Source organism: Rhinatrema bivittatum, chromosome 3, assembly GCF_901001135.1.
Source record: "Rhinatrema bivittatum chromosome 3, aRhiBiv1.1, whole genome shotgun sequence".
Lineage (NCBI taxonomy): Eukaryota > Metazoa > Chordata > Amphibia > Gymnophiona > Rhinatrematidae > Rhinatrema > Rhinatrema bivittatum.
In genome coordinates this window covers 410,300,615-410,325,081 of record NC_042617.1, presented here as the reverse complement: position 1 = coordinate 410,325,081, position 24,467 = coordinate 410,300,615, and the positions used below count along the sequence as shown (strand labels likewise).

Genomic DNA, 24,467 nt, shown 5'->3' with positions numbered 1-24,467 from the left:
TAATAATTAGCCTTAGAAGCAAAAGGACAAGCATTTTCTGGAATCTTCAGAATTTCTAGAAAGTAATGTTTTAACAATAATAAAGAAGTAGCTTTCTTGGGAAAGTTCAGGAAATATAATGTCCGATTCCTAATCATATTCTCTAAACATTCCAACTTTTATTATGCAGTAATAACAAAAGTAACAAAAGAGTACTCTACTTCTTGTTTTCCCAACTTTAGTCTCAATAGTTTCCAAATGACAATTATGATATTTCAATTCAGATTCCATTTCTTTAATTTTACCAGGAATTTCCTAAAATTGTAAGGAAAAAGCATGTATCTGGCCAGTTGAGGATTTTCCATCTTCAAAATCACCTCCCATAGACTTTCAAGAATTACTGTTTGGAGTCTTATCAATGGTGAAGACATCACATCCAGCTCCTGGTTTCGTTTCCCAGGGGAATCACCTTGTGAACCTTCCGGGGACTCCTTCCTGACTTGACAGTCACCCCAGCTGAGTTCCGGCACAGCTTGCAAAACCTCAGCAGCTCCAGCAGCTTTCCTCCCCTGCAGACTCACGGTGTCTGACATTGAGTCAGTGCCACTGCTAGGTCCCTGATGGAGCTCCTATCTGAGACCGGAATGGCAAGGAATTCTTGCATCTCCAGGCCAAGAGAAACCTCATTGCCTGAAGTCTCCACTGCTCATTCTCCTCTCCAAGCCAGTGTGGGCTCCAAGGACTGGTCCAGTCTGCCAACGTGAGCATGATGACACAGCACCACAACCGCAGGGTAGTTACAGGACCATCTATGCAAGATCTTCGAGCTTGAGTACTACACTGCCTGCTTGTCCTCCACTATCTTGGACATGCCCCTACCTCATGCTTCTAAAACCTGAGAAGTGTCATTCTATATTTTTGATATGTTCCCCTTTTAAATTATTTCATTTCAGTGTTTAATATTACTGTAAAAACTACTTTGGTCTGACCCATACTGGGTCAGACCAAGGGTCCATCAAGCCCAGCATCCTGTTTCCAACAGTGGCCAATCCAGGCCATAAGAACCTGGCAAGTTCCCAAAAAAATACTATCTAAAAATGTGAAGATACCTCTAAGAATGTAAGCATTAATTCAAGTTGATTACTTTGTGACCTATTGCCAAATGAGGTTTTAAAGCTTTTATTTGATCCAGATAACGAGCTTTACAGGCTTCCTTTAGCTGTATCTCAGGCAGCTGCAGTTTCGCTGTGGCAAATGTGGAATGTTTAACTTAACCGAAAACACCTTTGAGCAAACTGAAAAGTGTGGCTTTGAAAGTATTCACCTCCTTTCTTCAGTTACCAAGTTTGGTTTATAGATAGAACTCTGATTATTAGATTTAATCCTGAGACATGGCTGATTAATTTTTGGAAGTCTTTAGAAATAGAAAAGGGCGCTAACATTTTATGGAACATTTATGAACTTTCTCTGATTTAAAAGGACATGACTACCCTGTCTTTTGTACTCCTGTAAAATAATAAAGAATTGGCTATAGTTGGAGAAAACCAAGCAGAGTTCTTTCAGGGTTCATTCCCTCTTGTACAATACCAAGATCTCTCAAGCGCATGGCAGCTTTTCTGTTTAAAATGTAACTTCCATATTTGATCCCAGAAAGTAATCCTTATTCTTTCTGCAGTAGCTTTATCCAACATTTTTCCTGATATCTGCTTTATAGGAGATGGGCAAAAGGAGTATTTCCAGTTCATACTGTTTCTCTGTTTCTCTTTCTTGACCCTAAGGTTAATGAAAACTCAATGGACCACTTCAAGTAAGTTCCTAATTAAAAAATATACAGTATGCACAGATCACCCCTCTATCATAAGAAATGTATCCCATCAATCAGCAAAGTTTACATTCTCATTAAAACAAAAAATCCAAGAGAATATTTCAGTGTTTAATATTTTCTTATTATTATTTTATTATTGGCATTGACGAGAGACTCTGTGTAAAGGAATGAGGAGATAAATATGAGGTAATTAGAGTCTTTATAACTGCATCCATTCTGCATCAGAATGTTCCATTGTTGACCATATTCAGATGTATGTGGAAGGTAACCTGTGTTGGCAGAATGCTTGTTTATTCCAGCAAATCCTTTCGCAGTCTTCTTTCTTACCAGTTAACATAATTGAAGATCCATCATTCACAGCATCCTGTTCTTCCTCATCTTCTGCAACCCTTCCTATCTCTGTCCAGTGGAAAGAGGAATAGTTTTGAGCTTTTTGGTGAGAAGCTAAGAACTGGAGATAGGGAGTAGTAATAGATAGGGGAATATTGCCTCTTGTAGTCCGAGATTCCTGTTACAAGACCAAATCAGTCTGTATTCCATTTAGGAAACTTTACTGGGCTTCCTGCCTCCAGTTAGGTTGCTGCTCTTGCTTGTATTTTCCCTCCTCTGAAACATGGAAATAGAATTGCATTTTTAATAAAACAATGCAAAGTATTTCTAATCTTTCTTTTCTTTAGTGCTGGCTATATATGTAGCTCAGAGAGGTGAAGAAAGCCAAAGTTGACCATGCCAGCTGTGCTAGGAATTCAAGTTGTCATTGGTTGCTTGCTCATGATGTCAGTGGCATCACTTTGTCTGATCCTGCTGCAGGGACACATACCATTACATGTAAGATACAGGCAGATCATTTGATGCAGTCTAAATGAATCAAATTTATTTGAAGGCTAAGATTTCAGAAAAAAATATATATATATAAATAAAAGGCATGTGTTATATCGGTCAGTCTGTCTCACTGTATTTTCCAACCAGAAGTTTTGAAGAGCAGCTTTGTGATGAATTACTTACCCCTAATGAAGATTTAAATCTAAACGCATCTCATGTCGGGACTTTTCTGTACAAACATGCTGTTCATTTAAAATCATTATTACTGTTTCACTGAGCAACATTAATATTAAGGGAAAATACAAAAAAATAAAAATATAAACTGGTTGGTTGAAGGAATAAGATGATTTAGTGGCATCATAGCACATACTGGAGTGGTAGCCCATTTATGAGTGCATCCTCCTACCTTCAAAAATTTCTTGCTGGGGAGTTCTCTCTGAAATAAACAGCGAAGGGCACAGCGAACCAGCAGAGGAAGAAATTCAAAATGGCTGTGATACACTGGAGCAAAGCGGTGACAGCATGCCTGATGGAAATTTACAGGTGGGAAGCGAACTGCCTACACAGGAGGAATTCAGAGGTTGGTTTTGTGACCTCCATGCAGATATGCCACAATATAAGCAAGAATTACTGCAGCTGATGCCCAGAGTAGATGCCCAGGCTGAGTCTATAGCACAGCTAGATGGAAAATTGTAGTTGTTTTAGAAAGATAAATTGGAGAACTTAGAAAACCGCACCAGAAGATGTAACATGCGCTTTCAGGGGGTACCAGAGACCTTAAAAGATTAGGACTGTAAAGCCCTTACTGTCAGCATCTGCAGAGTTGTTTCTGCAGTCTCAGGACGGTGAAGAAGCTGAGCCTACCATACAGCTGGAACTGGCACACCGGGCACGCAGCCCCTGGGTGTTAAATAAATCCAGAGATGATATTGCATGTTTCCACGCATACTGGCTAAAGGAGTGCAATTACGATCTTACCCGGAAACAGCCAGTGTGGATGTGGAATGGTCACCCTATCGCTATATATATACAGCACACTTAAAAAAAAGCCTGGAATACGTGAGATTACAGCTATTCTGCACAAAGAAGAAATCAAGTATTTGTGGTTATTCCCCTTTAGACTATCCTTTGCCATTGAAGGAGTCGCATCAAGGGTTAAAACTCATGCAGAGGCGGAAGTTATTTGAGAGCGGCCGGTATTTGGTTCCGTCATCCAGCCCTGTGCTGCGTGAGGAAACCACTAAATGGCAATGAATGGGCAAAGGAGGTCACAAACTGCACAGAAACGCTGACTGCTCCACCTTCTCAAAAGAGACTGTCATGAGGATTTGGTGACTTTACTTCAGGGTTAAACCTGATTGTCATTTTTTAGTCTGCGAAAATATGGATAACTGTTCTTTCTTTTCAGGATGCAGTTTACCTAGCCATATTCTTCAATTGAGGCATATCCAATTCTTTGCTAGTGCTTTTTTGAGAAAGGAAAACCTCTTTTTTACATTGAGCATGCCCGGGGGGGTAGATCTTTTGGAGCGCGTAAGGAGGGGGGAGTTTAGCTTAGTAGATTAAGATTTGTTTCTGGCCCGAGGTAATGGCCTCCAGACTTTGGTCAGATTTCTGGGGGAGTTCATTACCTGTTACGAGGTATAGTCTGTGGAATGGGGGGGGGAGCCAGAATATACCATTGGATAAGTGGGAGTGATTGGAGGGGGTAGGGTGGGAGTTAGTGGTAAAAAAGTTCAAGGGGAGGGTGGTATAGTTTTTTTAGAATGGGTTTTTTTCATGGGAAGGTTTTTTTTTTTTGGGGGGGGGGTGACATTCTGCAGTGTACAAGATTCAACTGCTGCAAACAAACATCTAGAGGTCAATATTCAGAATCATTTGACAGGCTAAGTTCAGACTTAGCTGGACAAATTGCAGGATTTGAAAATCCTGCCACACTAAATGTTATCCAGCTAATTAAGAGGAAGGATGGGGGCATTCTGGGGCAGAGTCAGCTATCTGGCTAAGTTAGTGAGATAAATACTAATTTTGAGCTTTATCTGGATAAATTTAGGACAGCTGAAGAGCCTGTCTAAAGTTAGCCAGATAAACTTATCTGAATAACTTTGATAGCAAATATTTGGCAGCAAACTCGTACTGTGGAATATCCCTGCAAAGTTAGCCAATAAGTTTATCTGGCTAACTTTCCCCTATATTCATCATTCTGCTATATTTATTAAATAATACCCATAAATAGCATGAAAAAAGTTTTGAATCACTAGAATTGAAAAATCTTGCTATCAAAAGGGACTTTTCTTTATACAGTGACCATCATATAGTGCTGTAGAATTATTATGGCTTTTCCTGCTTCTTGCAAAATAAGCCCTGAATAGCACTAGGGCTTTATAATCATTGGTCACCGGTCACTATATATAGGATTCACAGATTCTTTGTATCAAAGCTATCAAATGCACTTATCTGAAAAACAGTCCATGATACTATAACTTCTCTTATAATCCGTTGTCTGTCCGACACTGCAATGTTTCGGAGTGCCTACTCCTTCTTCAGGGAAACTCGGCATCTATATGTATCGACTGTAATGGGCTAATCTGTAATGTGCAATAAAATAAAAGAATGCCCTTTAAAAGCTGTCATTACTTATTTATGACAGTACTGACAGTGGAAAGAGAACTTACTGAATTCTAGTACTGCAGTCACTTGACTGCTGGGTCTAAGCATCTTCTTAATGCTGCAAGCATGAACCGTTCAGGAAATATATATGAAAACTTTTGCAGATTCTTAAAAAGTCAAATATGTAAAAGATTTCCTTTACTTACATACGCGGTGCACTGGTCTACCTGCTATAACAAAGATGGCGTACCTGTCACTGACAAGCGGCCGCTGTCTGACCACCATTTTTAAAGGAGATTCCCCCAGCTGAAGAGATTGGCAGCCGGAAGTGATGTAATGTACCTATTAAGGGTATATGACTCATGCCATGGAAGCCATCTTGAAATTAAACACAGCCACAGGGAAACCCTATCTGTCATACCACTCAATTTTGTCATTAAGACCAGTTGGTTCGATGGAATGAAGGCGATAGATCCATTGATTCTCTTTAAAGTTCAAAATAAATATCCTGTCACCTCCTCACCAAGAAGGAGGAACATGTTCTATGATTATCCATTTAAAATCCTCAAACTGTATTTTTCATTAATACAATGTTGTACTGTTGGTGCTTTTAAATCTTTATTGTTAATACGACTTCTGTGTTCTGTAAGGCGTATGTGGATTTTACGCTTTGTACATCCAATGTATATTTTTGGACGAGGACATTGAAGGGCGTAAATCACATGATCTGTGTTACAGTAGACATCATGTTTGCTGATTACTTTTATGCCACGGAATGGATCCTGCCATTCCGTACCTATGTGTGCCTGTGCACAAAAGGTACATTTGCCACATTGGATTTGTCCTTGTACAGTGTGAGATGACTTTACTGAAGGAGCTGCTCTAACCACATGTTGTTTAATGTTTGTACCCGTTTTATAAGCAAACATAGGTGGATCCTGAAAAATGGAATGTGGACTTAAAACATGCCAGTTTTTGAGAATCACTTTTCTTATTTGTTGGGTCAATTCAGTGTGCTGCAAAACACAAATTAAATTTTGTACTGGGGGTTTATCTCTGTATTGTAGTAATTGTTCTTGGTCTGAAAACATTGCTCTTCTATATGCACGATGAATGATATCATTAGGGTAGCCTCTTTCCCGAAAAAGTTCCCTTAACAATGATGCTTGTTCATAAAACTCTTTTTTATCTGTGCAAATCCTGCAAATTCGAAAAAATTGACCCACAGGCAATCCTTTAAAACGGCGAGGATGATGGCTCTCAAAGCACAAAAAATTGTTTCTGTCCGCAGTCTTCCTGTAGAGGGTGGTTTGTATACCTTGTATATTTTTGCTGATTTTGATATCAAGAAATAAGTGCTCCTGATGGTATGTCAACGTGAATCGAAGATATGGATTGGATCTATGTGTGAAACGACTGCAGTTGTTCTTCTGTGTCAGTCCATATAAAGAAGACATCATCAATATAACGTGACCACTGTACTACATGTTCAAAGAAATTTGATTTATAAACCACATTTTCCTCAAACTTTGTTACAAAGAGATTAGCCACGTCTGGGGCTGCTGGAGACCCCATTGCTACTCCATGTACCTGCAAATAATATGCTTGTTCAAAGGAGAAAAATTATTAAACAAAATCAATTCAGTAAAGGGCAGATTTTTAAAAAGTACGCTCGCACGACCGGCGCAAACAAGAGTACGCCGGATTTTAATAGATACGGCATAGCCGCGCGTATCTTTTAAAATCCGGGGTCGGCGCTCGGAAGGCTGTACAAAATCGGCAGCCTGCTCGCGCCGTTCCCTCTGAGGCCACTATGGGGGGCCACGCCCGCGGCCCTGCCCCGGATGACGCGTTGCCACGACACGCCCTCCGACACGCCCCCAGGAAAGTCCCAGGGCTTGCGCACGCCGCCGAGCCTATTCAACATAGGCTCGGCGGCGCGCAGAGGAACTTGGGGCAGGTTTTCGGGGGGTACGCGCGTAAACCTTTGAAAATCTGCCCCTATGTGCTGCCAAATTCAGAAGAAGGTATATGCTGTGGTCTATCTCTTTGTGAAAAAATATCCTTAACCAAGTCTAAGGCTTCCTTTTGGGGTACATTGGTATACAATGCCTCAATATCAAGGCTGACTGAAAAAAGCCTCTTTAGGTACTTGACCTAGACATGTGAGCTTCTTCAACATATCTGAGGTGTCTTGTATATAAGATTTAGCCTTCCGGGACAGCTGGTTGGAGAAATAAATCAACAAATTTGGCTAATGGTTCCAGGATAGAACCATTAGCCGAAACAATGGGTCTGCACGGTGGATTTATATTTATAGCAGAATGATGAGGTGTGAATAAAAAAAAGGGGCGGGGTGGCGATAGTGGGCAGTTGGATGCATCATGGCAATGCAGTTTCACCCACTGCAGTGCAGCTGCACTGCACACTATTGCCCCCCCATAGCTGCCGGCGATAATGTGAAAAACATTATTGCCCTCAGCGCTGCCAGGTGGTAACTCCACCCACACACCCCTCCCCTTCTCCTGATTAGAATAATACTGCCGCAATGCGGCCGGTATCACAAAATAATGAACCTCAGGCCGATACAGAAAGAAATGCAGGAGGTGGTGCACTAATAAGAAGGCACTAGCGTGTCCCTAGCGCCTCCTTATTAGTGGAGAGGTGGCTGTCAGCGGGTCAGACAACTGGTGCTTTATTTTACCGGTGCCGGTTTCCAAACTCACTGAAAGCCATGAGTTAGGAAAATGGACGACGGTAAAATTGAGCGTCCGTTTTGCTAACCGCTGACCGGCAGGCAGATTTTTTTTTTACTTTTTTTTTAAGTTTTGGTTTCTCTGACTTAATATGGCTAGGATATTAAGTTGGATGTTGTACAGAAAAGCAGTATTTTCTGCTTTTCTGTACACTTTTCAAGAGCAGGCGTTAATTTCTGAGCATAAAATGTGCGGCTTAGCCACACATTTTACTTTCAGTATCCCAGGGACTAACTAATAGCCTCCTCAACATGCATTTGCTTGTGATGAGCGCTATTAGTTTTTTGGGGGGGTTTGGCTGTACGTTTTCGACACACTAAACCCCTTACTGTATAAGGAGTAATAGACACGTGTCAAACGCTCGGCCAATCAAATGCTAAACGGTGCACTCGGCCAAGCGCACCGTACTGTATCGGCCTGCCTGTTAGCTGGCCAGTGGCTGAATATGGATATCCAAGTAGCAAACTAGAAATGCTAAGTAGCAGTAGATATAGTTTTCACAAAAAGTATTTGTTATATATATGCATATATTTGTCTATAAACAATAAGGGGCAGATTTTCAAAGGGGTACGCGTGTAACCCCCGAAAAGTTGCCCCTTCCATCCCCTGCGAGCGCCGAGCCTATGTTGCATAGGCTCGGCAGCAGGCGCAAGCCCCGGGATGCGTGTAAGTCCCAGGCTTTCCTGGGGGGGCGTCGCAGCCGGCGCGTCATCGGGGGGTGGCTGCAGCATCTGGACCAGCCCCCGGACCGGAACATGGTGCGCCGGCAGCCGGCCCGCGCGTAACTTTTTAAATAAAGGTGGGGGAATTAGTTGGGGGCGGGTTAGTTAGGGGAAGGTGGGGGGCGCCGGAAAGAAAGTTCCCTCCGAGGCCGCTCCGATTTCGGAGCAGCCTCGGAGGGAATGGAGGCAAGCTGCGTGGCTCGGCGCACGCAGGCTGCCGATTTTGCGCAGCCTTGCACGTGCCGACCCCGGATTTTAAAAGATACGCGCGGATATGCGCGGATCTATTAAAATCCGGCGTACTTTTGTTTGCGCCGGGTGTGCGAACAAAAGTACCCGCTTGCGTACTTTTTAAAAATCTGGCCCTAAGTATATTGCATTTATCTTGAAAATGAGAATGGTTTGTGGTCTCCAGAACCAGAGTTGCACATCCCTCTTACAAGAGCAGTACAGGAAGTCCTCATCTTAATGCATTATGAGTTACAGCAATTCATAATTGCATTTCTAAATTAACACTTAGTATCCAACTTATACCCATGTTTTGATTTTGATGCCTGCATATTTCCCCACAGGCTCACATTAATGTCTTGATGATCGTGAAGGACTGATGAAACAAGAGGGTAGGTTGTCTAAGAAAGCCGTGTGGGCAACAGAAAATGGGTTAGACACCAGGAAAAGTCCAAACTGGTTCTTTATTTGAGTGGAGACAAATTGATACAAACGCCCGACTCAGGCCGAGTTTCACCCGCTTGGGGCTGCCTCAGGGGCTAGAACAACAAATATAACATATAATTAAACATACATACCAATCATTTTAATTATGTAAATAATTTGAGAGGTAACCACAGAGGATATTGCAGAACAAGTAACAATTGAAGCAGTATAAATAAAAGATAGGTTTGTACCTGTATGCAGATTTTCTCTAAATACAGTCGTATTCTTATATAACACTTCAAATGTCTTAGAGTCTGTGAATAATGTGATAACAAAATATATGAATGTACACAAAAAAATTGAAAAAATGAAAAAGTGCATGAAAATAATATGAGCATACATGAGAAAAATGAAATGATTGTATGAAATAAATGAAACAAATGAAAAAATGAAGTGAGCGAAAGAAACTAACTTTATAACTATGAAAAATGGGCAACATAAATATATCTAACGAAAATATAATTAATTACATATACTTAAAAAAGATTTCATGTAGTATTTGATAAAACAACACAAATTAACCAATACAGTAACCAGCCAATCATTCATATAGAATATTATTATACATATTACTATAATTAAATACACTCTTATGAAATTTCATACACACAGTAAAATAAATGGAACATATATTGCAATTAATTAAGAACACAGCATTAATTAAGAACACAGCTTACATTTCAAAAGCATATTACAAAAAAATATATTGAAAAAACTTTCTGCTATTATTTGTGGAGTAACAAAATGCATTACACTCGGTAAGATCCACCATAACTGAATTATTTAAAGTACACATCAAAAGAAATTTTGTGCATTGGTAGCAATACTAAAATAAAACTCATATGACTTAATTTTGCGATCTGAACTGATATATCAAATTTTGACAGCTTGCAAATATGTGTCGCCATATTAGTTATTTAAAATTAAACAACATTAAATTAATATTTGACAAGGCTTTCCTGGGGGGGCGTCGCAGCCTGCGCGTCATCGGGGGGCGTTCCTGGGGGGGTGGCTGCAGCATCTGGATCAGCCCCCGGACTGGAACATGGTGCGCCGGCAGCCGGCCCGCGCGTAACTTTTTAAATAAAGGGTGGGGGAATTAGTTTAGGGCCGGGGGGTGAGTTAGTTAGGGGGAAGGTGGGGGGGGCGCCGGAAAGAAAGTTCCCTCCGAGGCCGCTCCGATTTCGGAGCGGCCTCGGAGGGAATGGAGGCAGGCTGCGTGGCTTGGCGCACGCAGGCTGCCGATTTTGCGCAGCCTTGCACGTGCCGACCCCGGATTTTAAAAGATACGCGCGGATATGCGCGGATCTATTAAAATCCGGCGTACTTTTGTTTGCGCCAGGTGCGCGAACAAAAGTACCCGCTTGCGTACTTTTTAAAAATCTGGCCCTAAGTATATTGCATTTATCTTGAAAATGAGAATGGTTTGTGGTCTCCAGAACCGGAGTTGCACATCCCTCTTACAAGAGCAGTACAGGAAGTCCTCATCTTAATACATTATGAGTTACAGCAATTCCTAATTACATTTCTAAATTAACACTTAGTATCCAACTTATACCCATGTTTTGATTTTGATGCCTGCATATTTCCCCACAGGCTCACATTAATGTCTTGATGATCGTGAGGCCAGTAGAAAGAGTACGAGGAACAACTTCTCCTCAAAACAGTGTCAGTGTAATGTCCTGTAGGCATGACTTGGCACTTTCCTTTTCAGACAAAAAAAAAAGTGTGTACCATGTTACCAAAGTCTGGGTTATGTCAGTGAAAATAGAGTATTAGGCCCTGCTGCTGGAACCAATTTCCCATTTTTAACATTGTTCTTATGGGACAATAGACTTCGATTTAAGACGGTGGTTTTCAGGACCAATAGTGTCTTAAGTCTGAGGACTTCCTGTATTTCAGTCAACCCACCACATAATCATGTGTTTTTATTCATATAAGTGGGGTTTCTTTTGCATTAATTAAAGCATTTTATTACATTCTCTTCAACTAAATAGGTTCTGCCTAGCCATCCCCTGGTAGTTATGTTATTGCAAGACAGCTAGTCCAGAGCTATTCTGCTCTATTAATCTTGTAATTATTTTCCGCATTTTCATAGGCTGCCTTGGTAGCATAAACCACAAAAGGAAAATTAGTTTCTTACCTGATAATTTTCGTTCCTGTAGTACCATGGATCAGTCCAGGACACCTGGGTTGTGACTCCGCACCAGTAGATGGAGACAGACTAAAACTTGTGGGCGGAGCCATATATGCCCCTGTGCCAGTCACAGCCCCTCAGTCTTACGGAATGTCAAAGTAGAACACAACTAGAGAAGTAACCAAAACTAGATACCGCTAAACTAACGGGGAAAGAAACACCCCTTCTGGAAACGGACTCTCCAACCGAGAGAGCGAACAAGCGGAACAGAGCAAATCAAAACACAGCGCGGACTCTCCATTACTTCAGCGCAGCACTGCGGGCGGGATCCTGGACTGATCCATGGTACTACAGGAACGAAAATTATCAGGTAAGAAACTAATTTTCCTTTCCCTGTACGTACCAGGATCAGTCCAGGACACCTGGGATGTACCAGAGCAACCTACTGAGGGTGGGAAGCAGAGAGTCCTGCTCGGAGTACCCTCTCTCCAAAACCCCCGGAATCGGTAGCCCGGACATCCAACCGGTAATGCCGGATAAAAGTATGCAACGACTTCCAGGTGGCCGCCCTACAAATCTCTTGAGGCGACACCTGCGAAGCTTCCGCCCAAGACGCTGCTTGAGATCGAGTCGAGTGAGCCCACAGCCCCACGGGAAGAGGTTTTCCCCGCACCAAGTACGCCGAACCAATGGCCTCCTTGAGCCAACGAGCGATCGTTGTGCGGGACGCTGCAGCTCCTTTCTTTGGTCCAGAGAACAGGACAAACAGATGATCAGTGACCCGAAACGGATTAGTGACCTCCAGATATCAGAGAAGGGATCTCCGCACGTCAAGCTTCCGTAACTCCCTCTCTTCTGGAACCGAGGACTCTCCGCACGCAAAAGCGGGCAACTCCACCGATTGATTCACGTGAAACGACGAGACCACTTTCGGAAGGAAGGAAGGAACCGTCCGTAAGGAAACCCCCGAATCGGAGATACGCAAGAAAGGTTCCCTACAGGACAGGGCCTGTAACTCGGAAACACGCCGTGCCGAGGCAATCGCCACCAAGAACGCCGTTTTTAAAGTGAGATCCTTAAGAGTTGCGCGTTTCAAGGGCTCAAACGGCGCCGTGCATAGAGCGGAGAGAACCCAATTGAGGTTCCAAGCCGGACAAGGAAGACGTAACGGGGGGCGAAGGTGCTTAGCACCCCGAAGGAAACGAGCAATATCCGGGTGAAGCGCCAGAGACGTACCACGGACCTTACCTCGCAAACACCCAAGCGCCGCCACTTGGACCCGTAGGGAACTGCACGCCAGACCTTTGGCCAGACCCGCCTGGAGGAACGCCAGAACATCAGAGACGGAAGCCGAAGTGGGGTCCACCCCACGTTGCACGCACCAGTTCTCAAAGACCACCCAGACACGGATGTAGGCCAAAGACGTCGACTGCTTCCTGGAACGCAGTAGCGTGGCCACCACCGCATCTGAATAACCTTTTCTCTTCAGTCGATTCCTCTCAAAAGCCATGCCGCGAGACAGAAGTGATCCGCATCCTCCAAACAGACGGGGCCCTGATGGAGCAGGGCCGCCATTCCTGGAACCGAAGGGGTGCTGCTACTGCCAGTTGTACGAGGTCTGCGAACCACGGCCGGTGAGGCCACTCCGGTGCCACCAAGATCACGTTGGCCGGATGCAACTCTATGCGCCGTAGAATCTTGCCGATCATCGGCCACGGGGGAAACACGTAGAGCAGCACATCCGTCGGCCAGGGAAGCACCAACGCATCGACGCCTTCTGCCCCCCGCTCTCGACGTCGACTGTAAAATCGCGGGGCCTTCGCGTTGTGCCACGTGGCCATCAGATCCATGTGGGGCACACCCCACGTTTCGCAAATGAGAAGAAACGCTTCGTCCCCCAGCTCCCACTCTCCGGGATCCAGATGATGACGGCTGAGATAGTCCGCCTGCACGTTGTCGACTCCCGCAATGTGAGACGCTGCGAGGTTGCTGAGATGTATTTCCGACCAGGCCATCAAGCGCTGAGCTTCTTCCGCCACCTGGGGGCTCCGTGTCCCCCCCTGACGGTTGATGTATGCCACGGTGGTCGCATTGTCCGACAACACTCGGACTGCCTTTCCCCGCAGCAACGGTAGAAAAGCCTGCAGGGCCAGACGGACCGCTCTGGTCTCTAGGCGATTGATAGACCACTGGGCTTGCGACACTGACCATAGGCCTTGAACTGATCTCCCTAGGCAGACCGCTCCCCAACCAGAGAGGCTGGCATCCGTGGTCACCACTGTCCAACTGGGTACCAGGAGAGAGACTCCGGCAGACAGATGACCGGGGTCCAGCCACCACCGCAGGCTGGACCTCGCGTGTCCCGCTAGAGGAAGCGGTAAATGGAAGTCCTCTGAGACCGGCTTCCAGCGGGAAAGCAAGGATGACTGTAAGGGTCACAGATGAGCGAACGCCCAGGGAACCAGCGCCAGCGTGGAAGCCATTGACCCTAGGACCGTAAGGTAGTCGCAGACCCGCGGCTGGCGAAGAGACAACAAGCGTTGCACCTGAGTTTGCAGTTTGCCCCTCCGCTCGAGCGACAGAAACACCTTGCCCTGCTTCGTGTCGAAAAGAGCTCCCAGATATTCCAAGGTCTGCGTGGGTGTCAGATGACTCTTGCTGAAGTTGACCACCCATCCCAGGGACTGCAACAGATGGAGGACCCTGGCCACCGCCATCCGACACTGATCCTCGGACTTCGCCCGAATCAACCAATCGTCCAGGTAAGGATGGACCAGGAGACCTTCTCGGCGCAGTTGCGCCACCACCACGACCATCACCTTCGTGAATGTACGAGGGGCCGTTGCGAGCCCAAACGGGAGCGCCCGAAACTGGTAATGCCGTCCCAGGATGCAGAATCTGAGGAAGCATTGGAACGACGGCTGAATGCCTATGTGAAGATACGCCTCCGTGAGGTCCAGGGAGGCCAGGAACTCGCCTGGCCGGACCGCGGCGATGACGGACCGGATCGTCTCCATTTTGAAGCGAGGAACGCGAAGGCATCGGTTCACCCCTTTGAGATCCAGAATTGGTCGGGACGTGCCGTCCTTCTTTGGTACGATGAAGTAAATGGAGTAACGGCCTTTGCCGTGTTGGCTGACCGGAACGGGGGAGATAGCTCCCAAGTCCTCTAAGCGGCGGATGGTGTCTAGCACCGCCGCCTTCTTCTCGGGAGCCTTGCAGGGTGACACAAGGAACTTGTCCACTGGAGTGCGAGCAAAATCTAACGCGTAGCCGTGTCTTATCACGGTGAGGACCCACTGGTCCGACGTTATTCCGGCCCATCTCTCGTAAAACGACAGCAACCGCGCCCCGACGTTGGGAGCGGCGTGCTGAGGCTGCGGCGGGAGAAGGGCCGACCCCCTTTCATTGTGAAGATTTGGGCGCCATTATGGCCAGGGCACCCCCTGGTCTACCAAAGCGCCTCCCACGAAAGGACTGCTGGTGAAAAGACTGCTGCTGCTGCCGCCACTGTGGGGTACGGGAGGAGGAAGACCTGTACGATTGCCCCGACGACCTTTGAGGGCGCGACTTCCTGGGCCCACGAAAGCGGGACCTGGCTGCAAAGGAAGACCGCGACCTGGATCTATCTTCGGGCAACCTGAAAGCCCTATTTTCCCCCAGGGAAGCCATTAAATCATCTAATTCCTTGCCAAACAGTAACTTACCCTTGAATGGCAGCGCCCCGAGGTGAGCCTTAGAAGAGCCATCCGCCGCCCAGTTGCGGAGCCACAGGAGGCGGCGCGCCGAGACAGCCGCCACCAGGGATCTAGACGAAGTGCGCAGCAGATCGTGGAGTGCATCTGCGCCATATGCTATTGCCGCTTCCAACTTATCCGCTTGCGCTGCCTCGTCTGCCGAAAGATCCGCATTGGCTTGGAGGACCTGAGCCCAGCGCAAGCTAGCTCTCAAAGCGAAATTTGTACACATGGCGGCCCGAATTCCTAGCGCTGAAACCTCAAAAATCTTCTTGAGCTGTACTTCCAGCTTCCTGTCCTGAAGGTCCCGAAGGGCTGTCGCTCCCGTAACTGGAATAGTAGATCTCTTCGTTACCGCCGAAACCGCTGAATCCACCTTGGGGAGCTTGAGAAGGTCCAGCGCATCCTCCGGGAGCGGGTAAAGCTTGTCCATGGCCTTGCTGACCTTCAAACCTAACTCCGGAGTGTCCCATTCCCGGAACATGATGTCCGTTGAAGAAAAATGGAACGGAAAAGCAACTGCCGGACCCGTGAGGCCTAACAGGACCGGATCCATGTTCGCTTCCTGACGAACCACCGCTGGAGGGGGTCTATTCCCAGTTCCTGGAGAATGGCTGGAATTAGAGGTAGCAATTCTTCCCTACGGAATAGCCGGACCACCTTGGGATCGTCGCCCTCCGCTGCCTGTGATGCCTTTCCTGCTGCAGCTGGAGCGGATCCGTCCCCTGCCACGTCATCGGCCCCTTTTTGTGGCTCCTCAGAGGCATCAGTGTCCGCCCCCGTGGAGGAATCCGGGTCCGCCTCCTGTGGGACGCCACGCGGAGGACGTTTCCCCATGGAAGCACTCGGGGGCCCACTGTTGGACTTCTTCGGCGGTGGAGCCCTGCGGGACTCCCTCCGGCCGCGCTTGCCCTTACGTTTCCTACATTTCAGGACTTTGCGCAGCAAAAGCGCAAAGTCCTCCGAAAACGAGCTGGAAACCGAATCAGCCTCAGCTGGGCTCCCCGGGGACCCCGGGTCCCCCGAGGGACTCCCCCCCGCCGGGCCCCGCTGAGGAGACAGCGCAGGAGGCAAGGCTGCAGGCCCTGCCGCTTCCCGTGCCATTTCGCGGCCCGTGGCTAAAATGGCCGCCACTCCCGCGCTGAGCGGGAACAAATCCTGGGGCTTCTCCAACGCGCCCCCCCCCCCCCCCTCGGCGGTGGTCGCGCGGGCCGCACACGAGCCCCCCGAGACGCCCCGGACGACCCTTCATCGCCCGGGATGCAGGAAGCGCATAGACCGTCGCGAGAGAGACGCGCGCGCGCCGAGCCATAGGCTCGGCAAGTGGAGCCACGAGGCATGCCGGCGAAATGGCGCGAAGAGGGCCGCAACAGAAAATCAAAAAGTAATAAAAGTAATAAAATTCGCGCGAACGGCCTCCCCCCTGTCAGCGGCGACGCAAGGAACAGAGAGCCGGAACAAAAACAGACAAAAACTTTTTTTTTTTTTTTACAAAAACAAGGCCTGTCGCTGTCCGCGGTCCTGGAGCCCTAGTCCAGCAGGGGTGAGTGAACCGGGCTCCCCGGTGTCACCCCTGACGCTGCCACTTAGCAAAGCCGGGTCCTCGACCCTAGCAGCGGCCTCAACCGGGGGGGGTAGTCCCCTCAGGACCTCTCAACCCCCCTGGGAGGCAGGGCAGACGGACGTCAGTGACAATTTGGCAAAAATTCCAATTAAAAGAACCGAAAGCCTAACCTGGCCTAACCCAAAAAGAAAAGAAAAGAAAACCAACCCTGACGGAGTACCAGAATCAGGGCAGGGAGGAGCTGTGACCGGACCTGCACCATCTACTGGAGACAGAGTAAGACTGAGGGGCTGTGACTGGCACAGGGGCATATATGGCTCCGCCCACAAGTTTTAGTCTGTCTCCATCTACTGGTGCGGAGTCACAACCCAGGTGTCCTGGACTGATCCTGGTACGTACAGGGAAATATAATTCTTTCTTAACTTTGCTCATGCTGATTTTATTTTCCATTACTTCATGTCAGAGGATAGCATTAATGAAGTGTGAACCTAAGTGTATCTATGTTCTGTCACCAGAAATACTTCTACAAAATAATTCTTGATTTTATTGTAATTTGATTACACAGATGCAGAGTTACAAGAAGCCATCAGAAGAAGCCTTAAAGAAATATAGAATGGAGAATGTCTTCATTTTATTGGAATGGGATCAAAGCTGCTAATAATGGCAGACAATTGACTTCCTTTCAACTCTGACAAAATTTGCTTTAGAAATGCTGCTTTATTCATGTACTTTTTTGTTTTGTCGTCTAAATATAGTCTTTTCTTTTAAGTGTCAACTTTTTATTACGTTTTGGAATATTTGTTATAGCACAGTACAAATGTGATAAAATAAAAGATATTTGAAAGCACTACTATTCACAATTGACTGACCATTTCTTCAGAAAAAGGGGAGTGAATACATGGAAAAGACTCCCAATGAGTATAGTAATGGAAAAACCATAACAGAATTCAGGAAAGCATAGGAGAAGCACAAAGGATCCTTAGTGCTGGGGAAATAAGTAAAGCCAGAGATCAGTTAGCATTTGAAATGGGTAGACTAGATACATCCATCTGTTATTTGTTGTAACTTTAAAACTTACATTTTTATTAACTTAAGCTTTCACTAATCTGTGATGCCTAGCCAATGTCATATATCGATTGTCTAAAAGCCTGAAATATTTTCATTAGTATCTGGGATGGACGCTGAATAAGTATATGTATATCTGTGTCTGTATCTATACAATGTGAATGAGAGCCAATATTTCTTTATTATGCAGCAGTACAAAACATCAATATTATTTAAATACCCAACACTGCGCACACATCCCACATTCATACACCCACCCCTCATAAAATACTTTTAAGTAATATTTCCATATACTCCATCATATGTAAATAATACATTCCAATACAAAATGAAGGCAGACGAGATCTTATACAAACTTAAGCAGGACAAAATGTAAGACAACGATATAAATGGAGCATTCAACTACTCCATATAGGCATCAAAGTTCTTATACACACTCAAAGAACACAGTGTACAATGTCTTTTTCACTTTGTTCAAATCATTCAATCGTTTGCATTGTGCCTTTTTCTTTTTTTCTTTTCTGTCTTTCTTCAGATATTTTATTCACTCTCGCCGGTACAATCATTGGTATGGTATCTCTTTTCCCCCCCTTTCTTTTAGATTACTCTGCCACTACCATTGGCTTTTTCTATCCCTACAAGGGACCCTTGTTTCGCTGTGCTACTGCTTCATCAGGGGAGATCAACTGGAAAGAATATATATCAAAACATCACATCAATATACTGACCTCTTTTTTTTTTAATTCAAAAATAAATTTTAACAAAAAGAAAAAAGTAAATATAACCACCAACTGACTTGGTGCCCCTCCATAAACCTCGTCTAAATTAAGTAATGCACACCAATAATTACCAGCAAACAAGACTCCATCTGTAAAAGATAAAGACCCCAAAACAGCTCTCACACACTGAGTTCATATCCCTCCCGAGATAACCACAGGGCATCATTATACAGCAACATGAAGTAACTCACCAGTATTCAATGACCAAAAAGCCTTCCGTCATCGTCTTTGTAAATAGAAATCGGTTCCAAATCGCTCTTACAGGAGCCACTTCTGTTCCTCCAAAGGCAAGCTTTCAATGCTGGCATGCCACTCCTTAAAACGTGACACCCCAATAAACCCCATGCCGCCAACATCATGGCTTGCCCCATGCACGCACACAACCAATCACATTGAGCCAACACAAAAAAAACAAGGAACTCAATTACAAGAGGCATATTTACCCCTAAAACACCACAAAATATAAACACCACATGAAGGACAAGATAAATAATAGCAAAAAAATAAAAAATCTATACAATTCCACACCTTAAAACACAGGACACACCAATAAACCAAACCCACATACCACCAGCGTCACAGCGTTCACCACACGCACGTGACAAATCACATGGAAATGACACAGAAAAACCCGAACTCTACCCCTGCAACCCAACAGCCTCCAAACCACTCCCACACAACTCACCAACCCATGTACACAAACATCTCATCCAAAAGCACACACACCAACATATCTCACTAACACATACTACATGTCCCCAACATTTCTCCGTGGACAACTCACCCATGTACACTATATATCACCACCATAACCTCCAAAACCCACGTAAAATCCTACTCACTATGAGGTAGATTTTAAAAACATACGCGCGCGTGTACTTTTGTTCGCGCCACCGGCGCCACACCCACATCCACAAACCAACATATTGACTAGGTAAATGTATCATTGGGACACGCTAGAGAGATACAGTTCCTGGATGGAATAAATGATAGCTTTATGGAGCAATTGGTTCAGGAACCGATGAGAGAGGGAACAATTTTAGATCTAATTCTCTGTGGAGCACAGGATTTGATGAGAGAGGTAATGGTGGTGGGGCTGCTTGGCAATAGTGATCATAATATGATCAAATTTGAAGTAATGACTGGAAGGGGGACAATAAGCAAATCCATAGCTCTCGTGCTAAACTTTCAAAAGGAAAACTTTGAGAAAAATAGAAAAAAACTGAAAGGAGCAGCTGCAAAAGTAAAAAGTGTGCAAGAGGCGTGGTCATTGTTAAAAAAAAAAAAAAAAAAATACCATCCTAGAAGCACAGTCCAGATGTATTCCACACATTAAGAAAGGTGGAAAGAAGGCAAAACAATTACTGGCATGGTTAAAAGGGGAGGTGAAAAAAGCTATTTTATCCAAAAGATCTTCATTCAAAAATTGGAAGAAGGATCCAACAGAAGAAAATAGGATAATGCATAAACGTTGGCAAGTTAAATGTAAGACATTGATAAGACAGGCTAAGAGAGAATTTGAAAAGAAGATGGCCGTAGAGGCAAAAACTCACAGTAAAAACTTTAAAAAATATATCTGAAGCAGAAAGTCTGTGAGGGAGTCAGTTGGACCGTTAAATGATCGAGGGGTTAAAGAGGCACTTATAGAAGATAAGGCCATTGCGGAAAGATTAAATAATTTCTTGCTTCGGTGTTTACTGAAGAGGATGTTGGGGAGGTACCCGTACTAGAGAAGGATTTCATGGGTAATGATTCAGATGGACTGAACCAAATCACGGTGAACCTAGAAGATGTGGTAGACCTGATTGACAAACTGGGTATACACCCCAGAGTTCTGAAGGAACTAAAAAATGAAATTTCAGACCTATTAGTAAACATTTGTAACCTTTCATTAAAATCATCCATTGTACCTGAAGACTGGAGGATAGCTAATGTAACCCCAATATTTAAAAAGGTCTCCAGGGGCGATCCGGGAAACTACAGACCGGTTAGTCTGACTTCAGTGCCAGGAAAAATAGTGGAAAGTGTTCTAAACATCAAAATCACAGAACATATAGAAAGACATGGTTTAATGGAACAAAGTCAGCATGGCTTTACCCAAAGCAAGTCTTGCCTCACAAATCTGCTTCACTTTTTTGAAGGAGTTAATAAACATGTGGATAAAGGTGAACCGGTAGGTGTAGTGTACTTGGATTTTCAGAAGGCATTTGACAAAGTTCCTCATAAGAGGCTTCTAGGAAAAGTAAAAAGTCATGGGATAGGTGGCGATGTCCTTTCGTGGATTAAAAACTGGCTAAAACACAGGAAACAGAGTAGGATTAAATGGATAATTTCCTGGCGTGTAGCCAGATGGACTCAATACAAATGGGATAGTATTCGCGTGCTAGCAGTTGGAGACGGATCTGACGTCAGCACGGGGGCGTATATATCCCCACAGGAAGCGTAGCTATTCAGTAATTTCCGTCTCCAAAGCAGTTTGGAGTGCCTGCACGCTAGTTGAGCGTGCTTTCCAAGACTACTTTAATTTTTCTCTTTTCTTCTCATTCTAGATATTTGGAACTTACACAAGACCTACGAAAGACGGACCATCTGTTCGTCCTGCACAGCGGGAAGAAACAAGGTGAAGCGGCCTCTCGGCCCACCATCGCCCGCTGGATCAAGGAAGTTATCCGGGCAGCTTACGTAGAGGCTGGAAAAACCCCGCCTCTACATGTCAAGGCTCATTCTACCCGAGCTCAAGCGGCATCCTGGGCGGAATCCAGGATGCTATCGCCTGCGGAAATCTGTAAAGCGGCGACATGGTCCTCCCTCCATACCTTTTCCAGATTCTACCGCCTGGATGTCCAGGCCAGGGAGGACTCAGCATTTGCCAGGGCGGTGTTACATGGGCCTCAGGCAGCCTCCCGCCCAGGTGGGGAGTAAAGCTTTTGTACATCCCATTTGTACTGAGTCCATCTGGCTACACGCCAGGAAATGTTGGGATTACTACCTGATAATCCCCTTTTCCTTAGTGTAGACAGATGGACTCAGCATCCCGCCCAGCTGCCTGCGTACATGGGTATCACCGATTCCAGGTAAGCCATGTCATCTGTTTCCATGAGAGCGTACACTCTACCAGGTGTCCACGCCTTTCGGTTGGGAATGCTGGCGGTCTCCAGCTACTATCAATCGGTCAGGGGAATCCTGTTTCACTTTTTAACTGTGCGTCAGTACACTATAACAGCTTTTGCAAGGAAGATTACTGAATAGCTACGCTTCCTGTGGGGATATATACGCCCCCGTGCTGACGTCAGATCCGTCTCCAACTGCTAGCACGCGGATACTATCCCATTTGTACTGAGTCCATCTGTCTACACTAAGGAAAAGGGGATTATCAGGTAGTAATCCCAACATTTTCTCAGTGGAAGGGAGTGGGCAGTGGAGTGCCTCAGGGATCTGTATTGGGACCCTTACTTTTCAATATATTTATAAATGATCTGGAAAGAAATACGACAAGTGAGGTAATCAAATTTGCAGATGATACAAAATTGTTCAGAGTACTTAAATCACAAGCAGATTGTGATAAATTGCAGGAAGACCTTGTGAGACTAGAAAATTGGGCATCAAAATGGCAGATGAAATTTAATGTGGATAAGTGCAAGGTGATGCATATAGGGAAAAATAACCCATGCCAAAGTTACACAATGTTAGGTTCCATATTAGGTGCTACTACCCAAGAAAGAGATCTAGGCGTCATAGTGGATAACACATTGAAATCATCGGTTCAGTGTGCTGCAGCAGTCAAAAAAGCAAACAGAATGTTGGGAATTATTAGAAAGGGAATGGTGAATAAAACGGAAAATGTCATAATGCCTCTGTATCGCTCCATGGTGAGACCGCACCTTGAATACTGTGTACAATTCTGGTCGCCGCATCTCAAAAAAGATATAATTGCGATGGAGAAGGGCTACCAAAATGATAAGGGGAATGGAACAGCTCCCCTATGAGGAAAGACTAAAGAGGTTAGGACTTTTCAGCTTGGAGAAGAGATGGCTGAGGGGGGATATGATAGAGATGTTTAAAATTATGAGAGGTCTAGAAGGGGTAGATGTGAATTGGTTATTTACTCTTTCGGATAGTAGAAAGATTAGGGGGCACTCCATGAAGTTAGCATGGGGCACATTTAAAACTAATCAGAGAAAGTTCTTTTTTACTCAGCGCACAATTAAACTCTGGAATTTGTTGCCAGAGGATGTGGTTAGTGCAGTTAGTATAGCTGTGTTTAAAAAAGGATTGGATAAATTCTTGGAGGAGAAGTCCATTACCTGCTATTAAGTTCACTTAAGGGCGGATTTTAAAAAGCATTTACATGCGTAAATCTGGGTTTTACGCATGTAAATGCACTTTACTCGAGTAAGTGGGCTTTTGAAAATTGCTACAGTATATGCCATTGAATCGTCCATAGGATTTATTCGCATAAGTGCACTTTACGTGAGTAAATGGCTTTTGAAAATTGCTACAATAGTAGTTACATTTATGCGCGTAACTCCTTTGAAAATTACCCCCTTAGAGAATAGCCACTGCCGTTAGCAATGGTAACATGGAATAGACTTAGTTTTTGGGTACTTGCCAGGTTTTTATGGCCTGGATTGGCCACTGTTGGAAACAGGATGCTGGGCTTGATGGACCCTTGGTCTGACCCAGTATGGCATTTTCTTATGTTCTTATGTTCTTATGCTCCATCTATCCCAGCAAGGAACGACTCGCGCAGGACACATTTCTCATGTCATGGACAAGAGGGCTTCTCTACGCTTACCCCGCAATCCCACTCATCTCGAGAACGATACAGAAGTGTATCACGGACGTCACCAACCTTATTCTGCTAGCTCCAGCTTGGCCCAGACAACCATGCTATGCCTATCTAGTGCAACATTCTATCGAACCACCTATTCCCCTCAGTGACAGTGCAGATCTGCTGACGCAAGACAACGGTACCATGCTTCATCCCATGTACTCCTCGCTGCATCTTACTGCGTGGAGGTTAAAAGGACAGTATTAAGTCACCTACACTTGCCATCGGAGATCCAAGAAGTCCTGGTGTCGTCCAGAAAGTCTTCTACCAGAAGGAACTATCAGGGCAATGACAAGGGCATAGACTATTACTAGCAACAGTAACATGGAATAGATGTGTTTTTGGATATTTGCCAGGTTCTTATGGCCTGGATTGGCCACTGTTGGAAACAGGATGCTGGACTTGATGGACCCTTGGTCTGACCCAGTATGGCATGTTCTTATGTTCCTGCTTACCGGAACTCCTTCTAGAGTATCTCCATTCCCTTTACCAATCAGGACTGGTGACAGCTTCAATGAGGTTCCACATCAGTGCCATTGAGGTCTATCATCATTCCTGCAATGGCCTGCCGGTGCCCTACCACACACCAGTCTGCCGGTTCATGAAGGGCATTCTACGGCTGTGACCACCAGTGCAGAAGCCACCTGTTCCAAGGAACGTCAGTCTGGTGCAGGAACATCTTACACTTTTCCCCTTCAATCCTCTGGAAAATAGTCATATGAGATATCACTCATGGAAAGTTCTGTTTTTGGTCGCCCTGACTTCCACAAGAAGTGTCAGTGAGTTGCAGACTCTGGTTCACTATTCGCCATTCCTTGAATTTCATCACAACAAAGTGATCTTACGAACACACCACTCATTCTTACCCAAGGTGGTTTCGGCTTTCCACATTAATCAAACCATCACCCTGCCGACCTTCTTTCTGA

General features: G+C 45.2%; 1 protein-coding gene across 1 annotated transcript in view; it reads left to right on the top strand.

Moving 5' to 3' along the window:
* Positions 1–17,713, top strand: part of ZNF451 (zinc finger protein 451) — a 347,114-nt gene extending 329,401 nt beyond the window's left edge. The window contains 1 exon segment of the mRNA XM_029595684.1: positions 17,432–17,713. Coding sequence (XP_029451544.1) covers positions 17,432–17,478 — 47 coding nt within the window. The 3' untranslated portion in view covers positions 17,479–17,713.
* Positions 17,714–24,467: the final 6,754 nt, after the last annotated feature.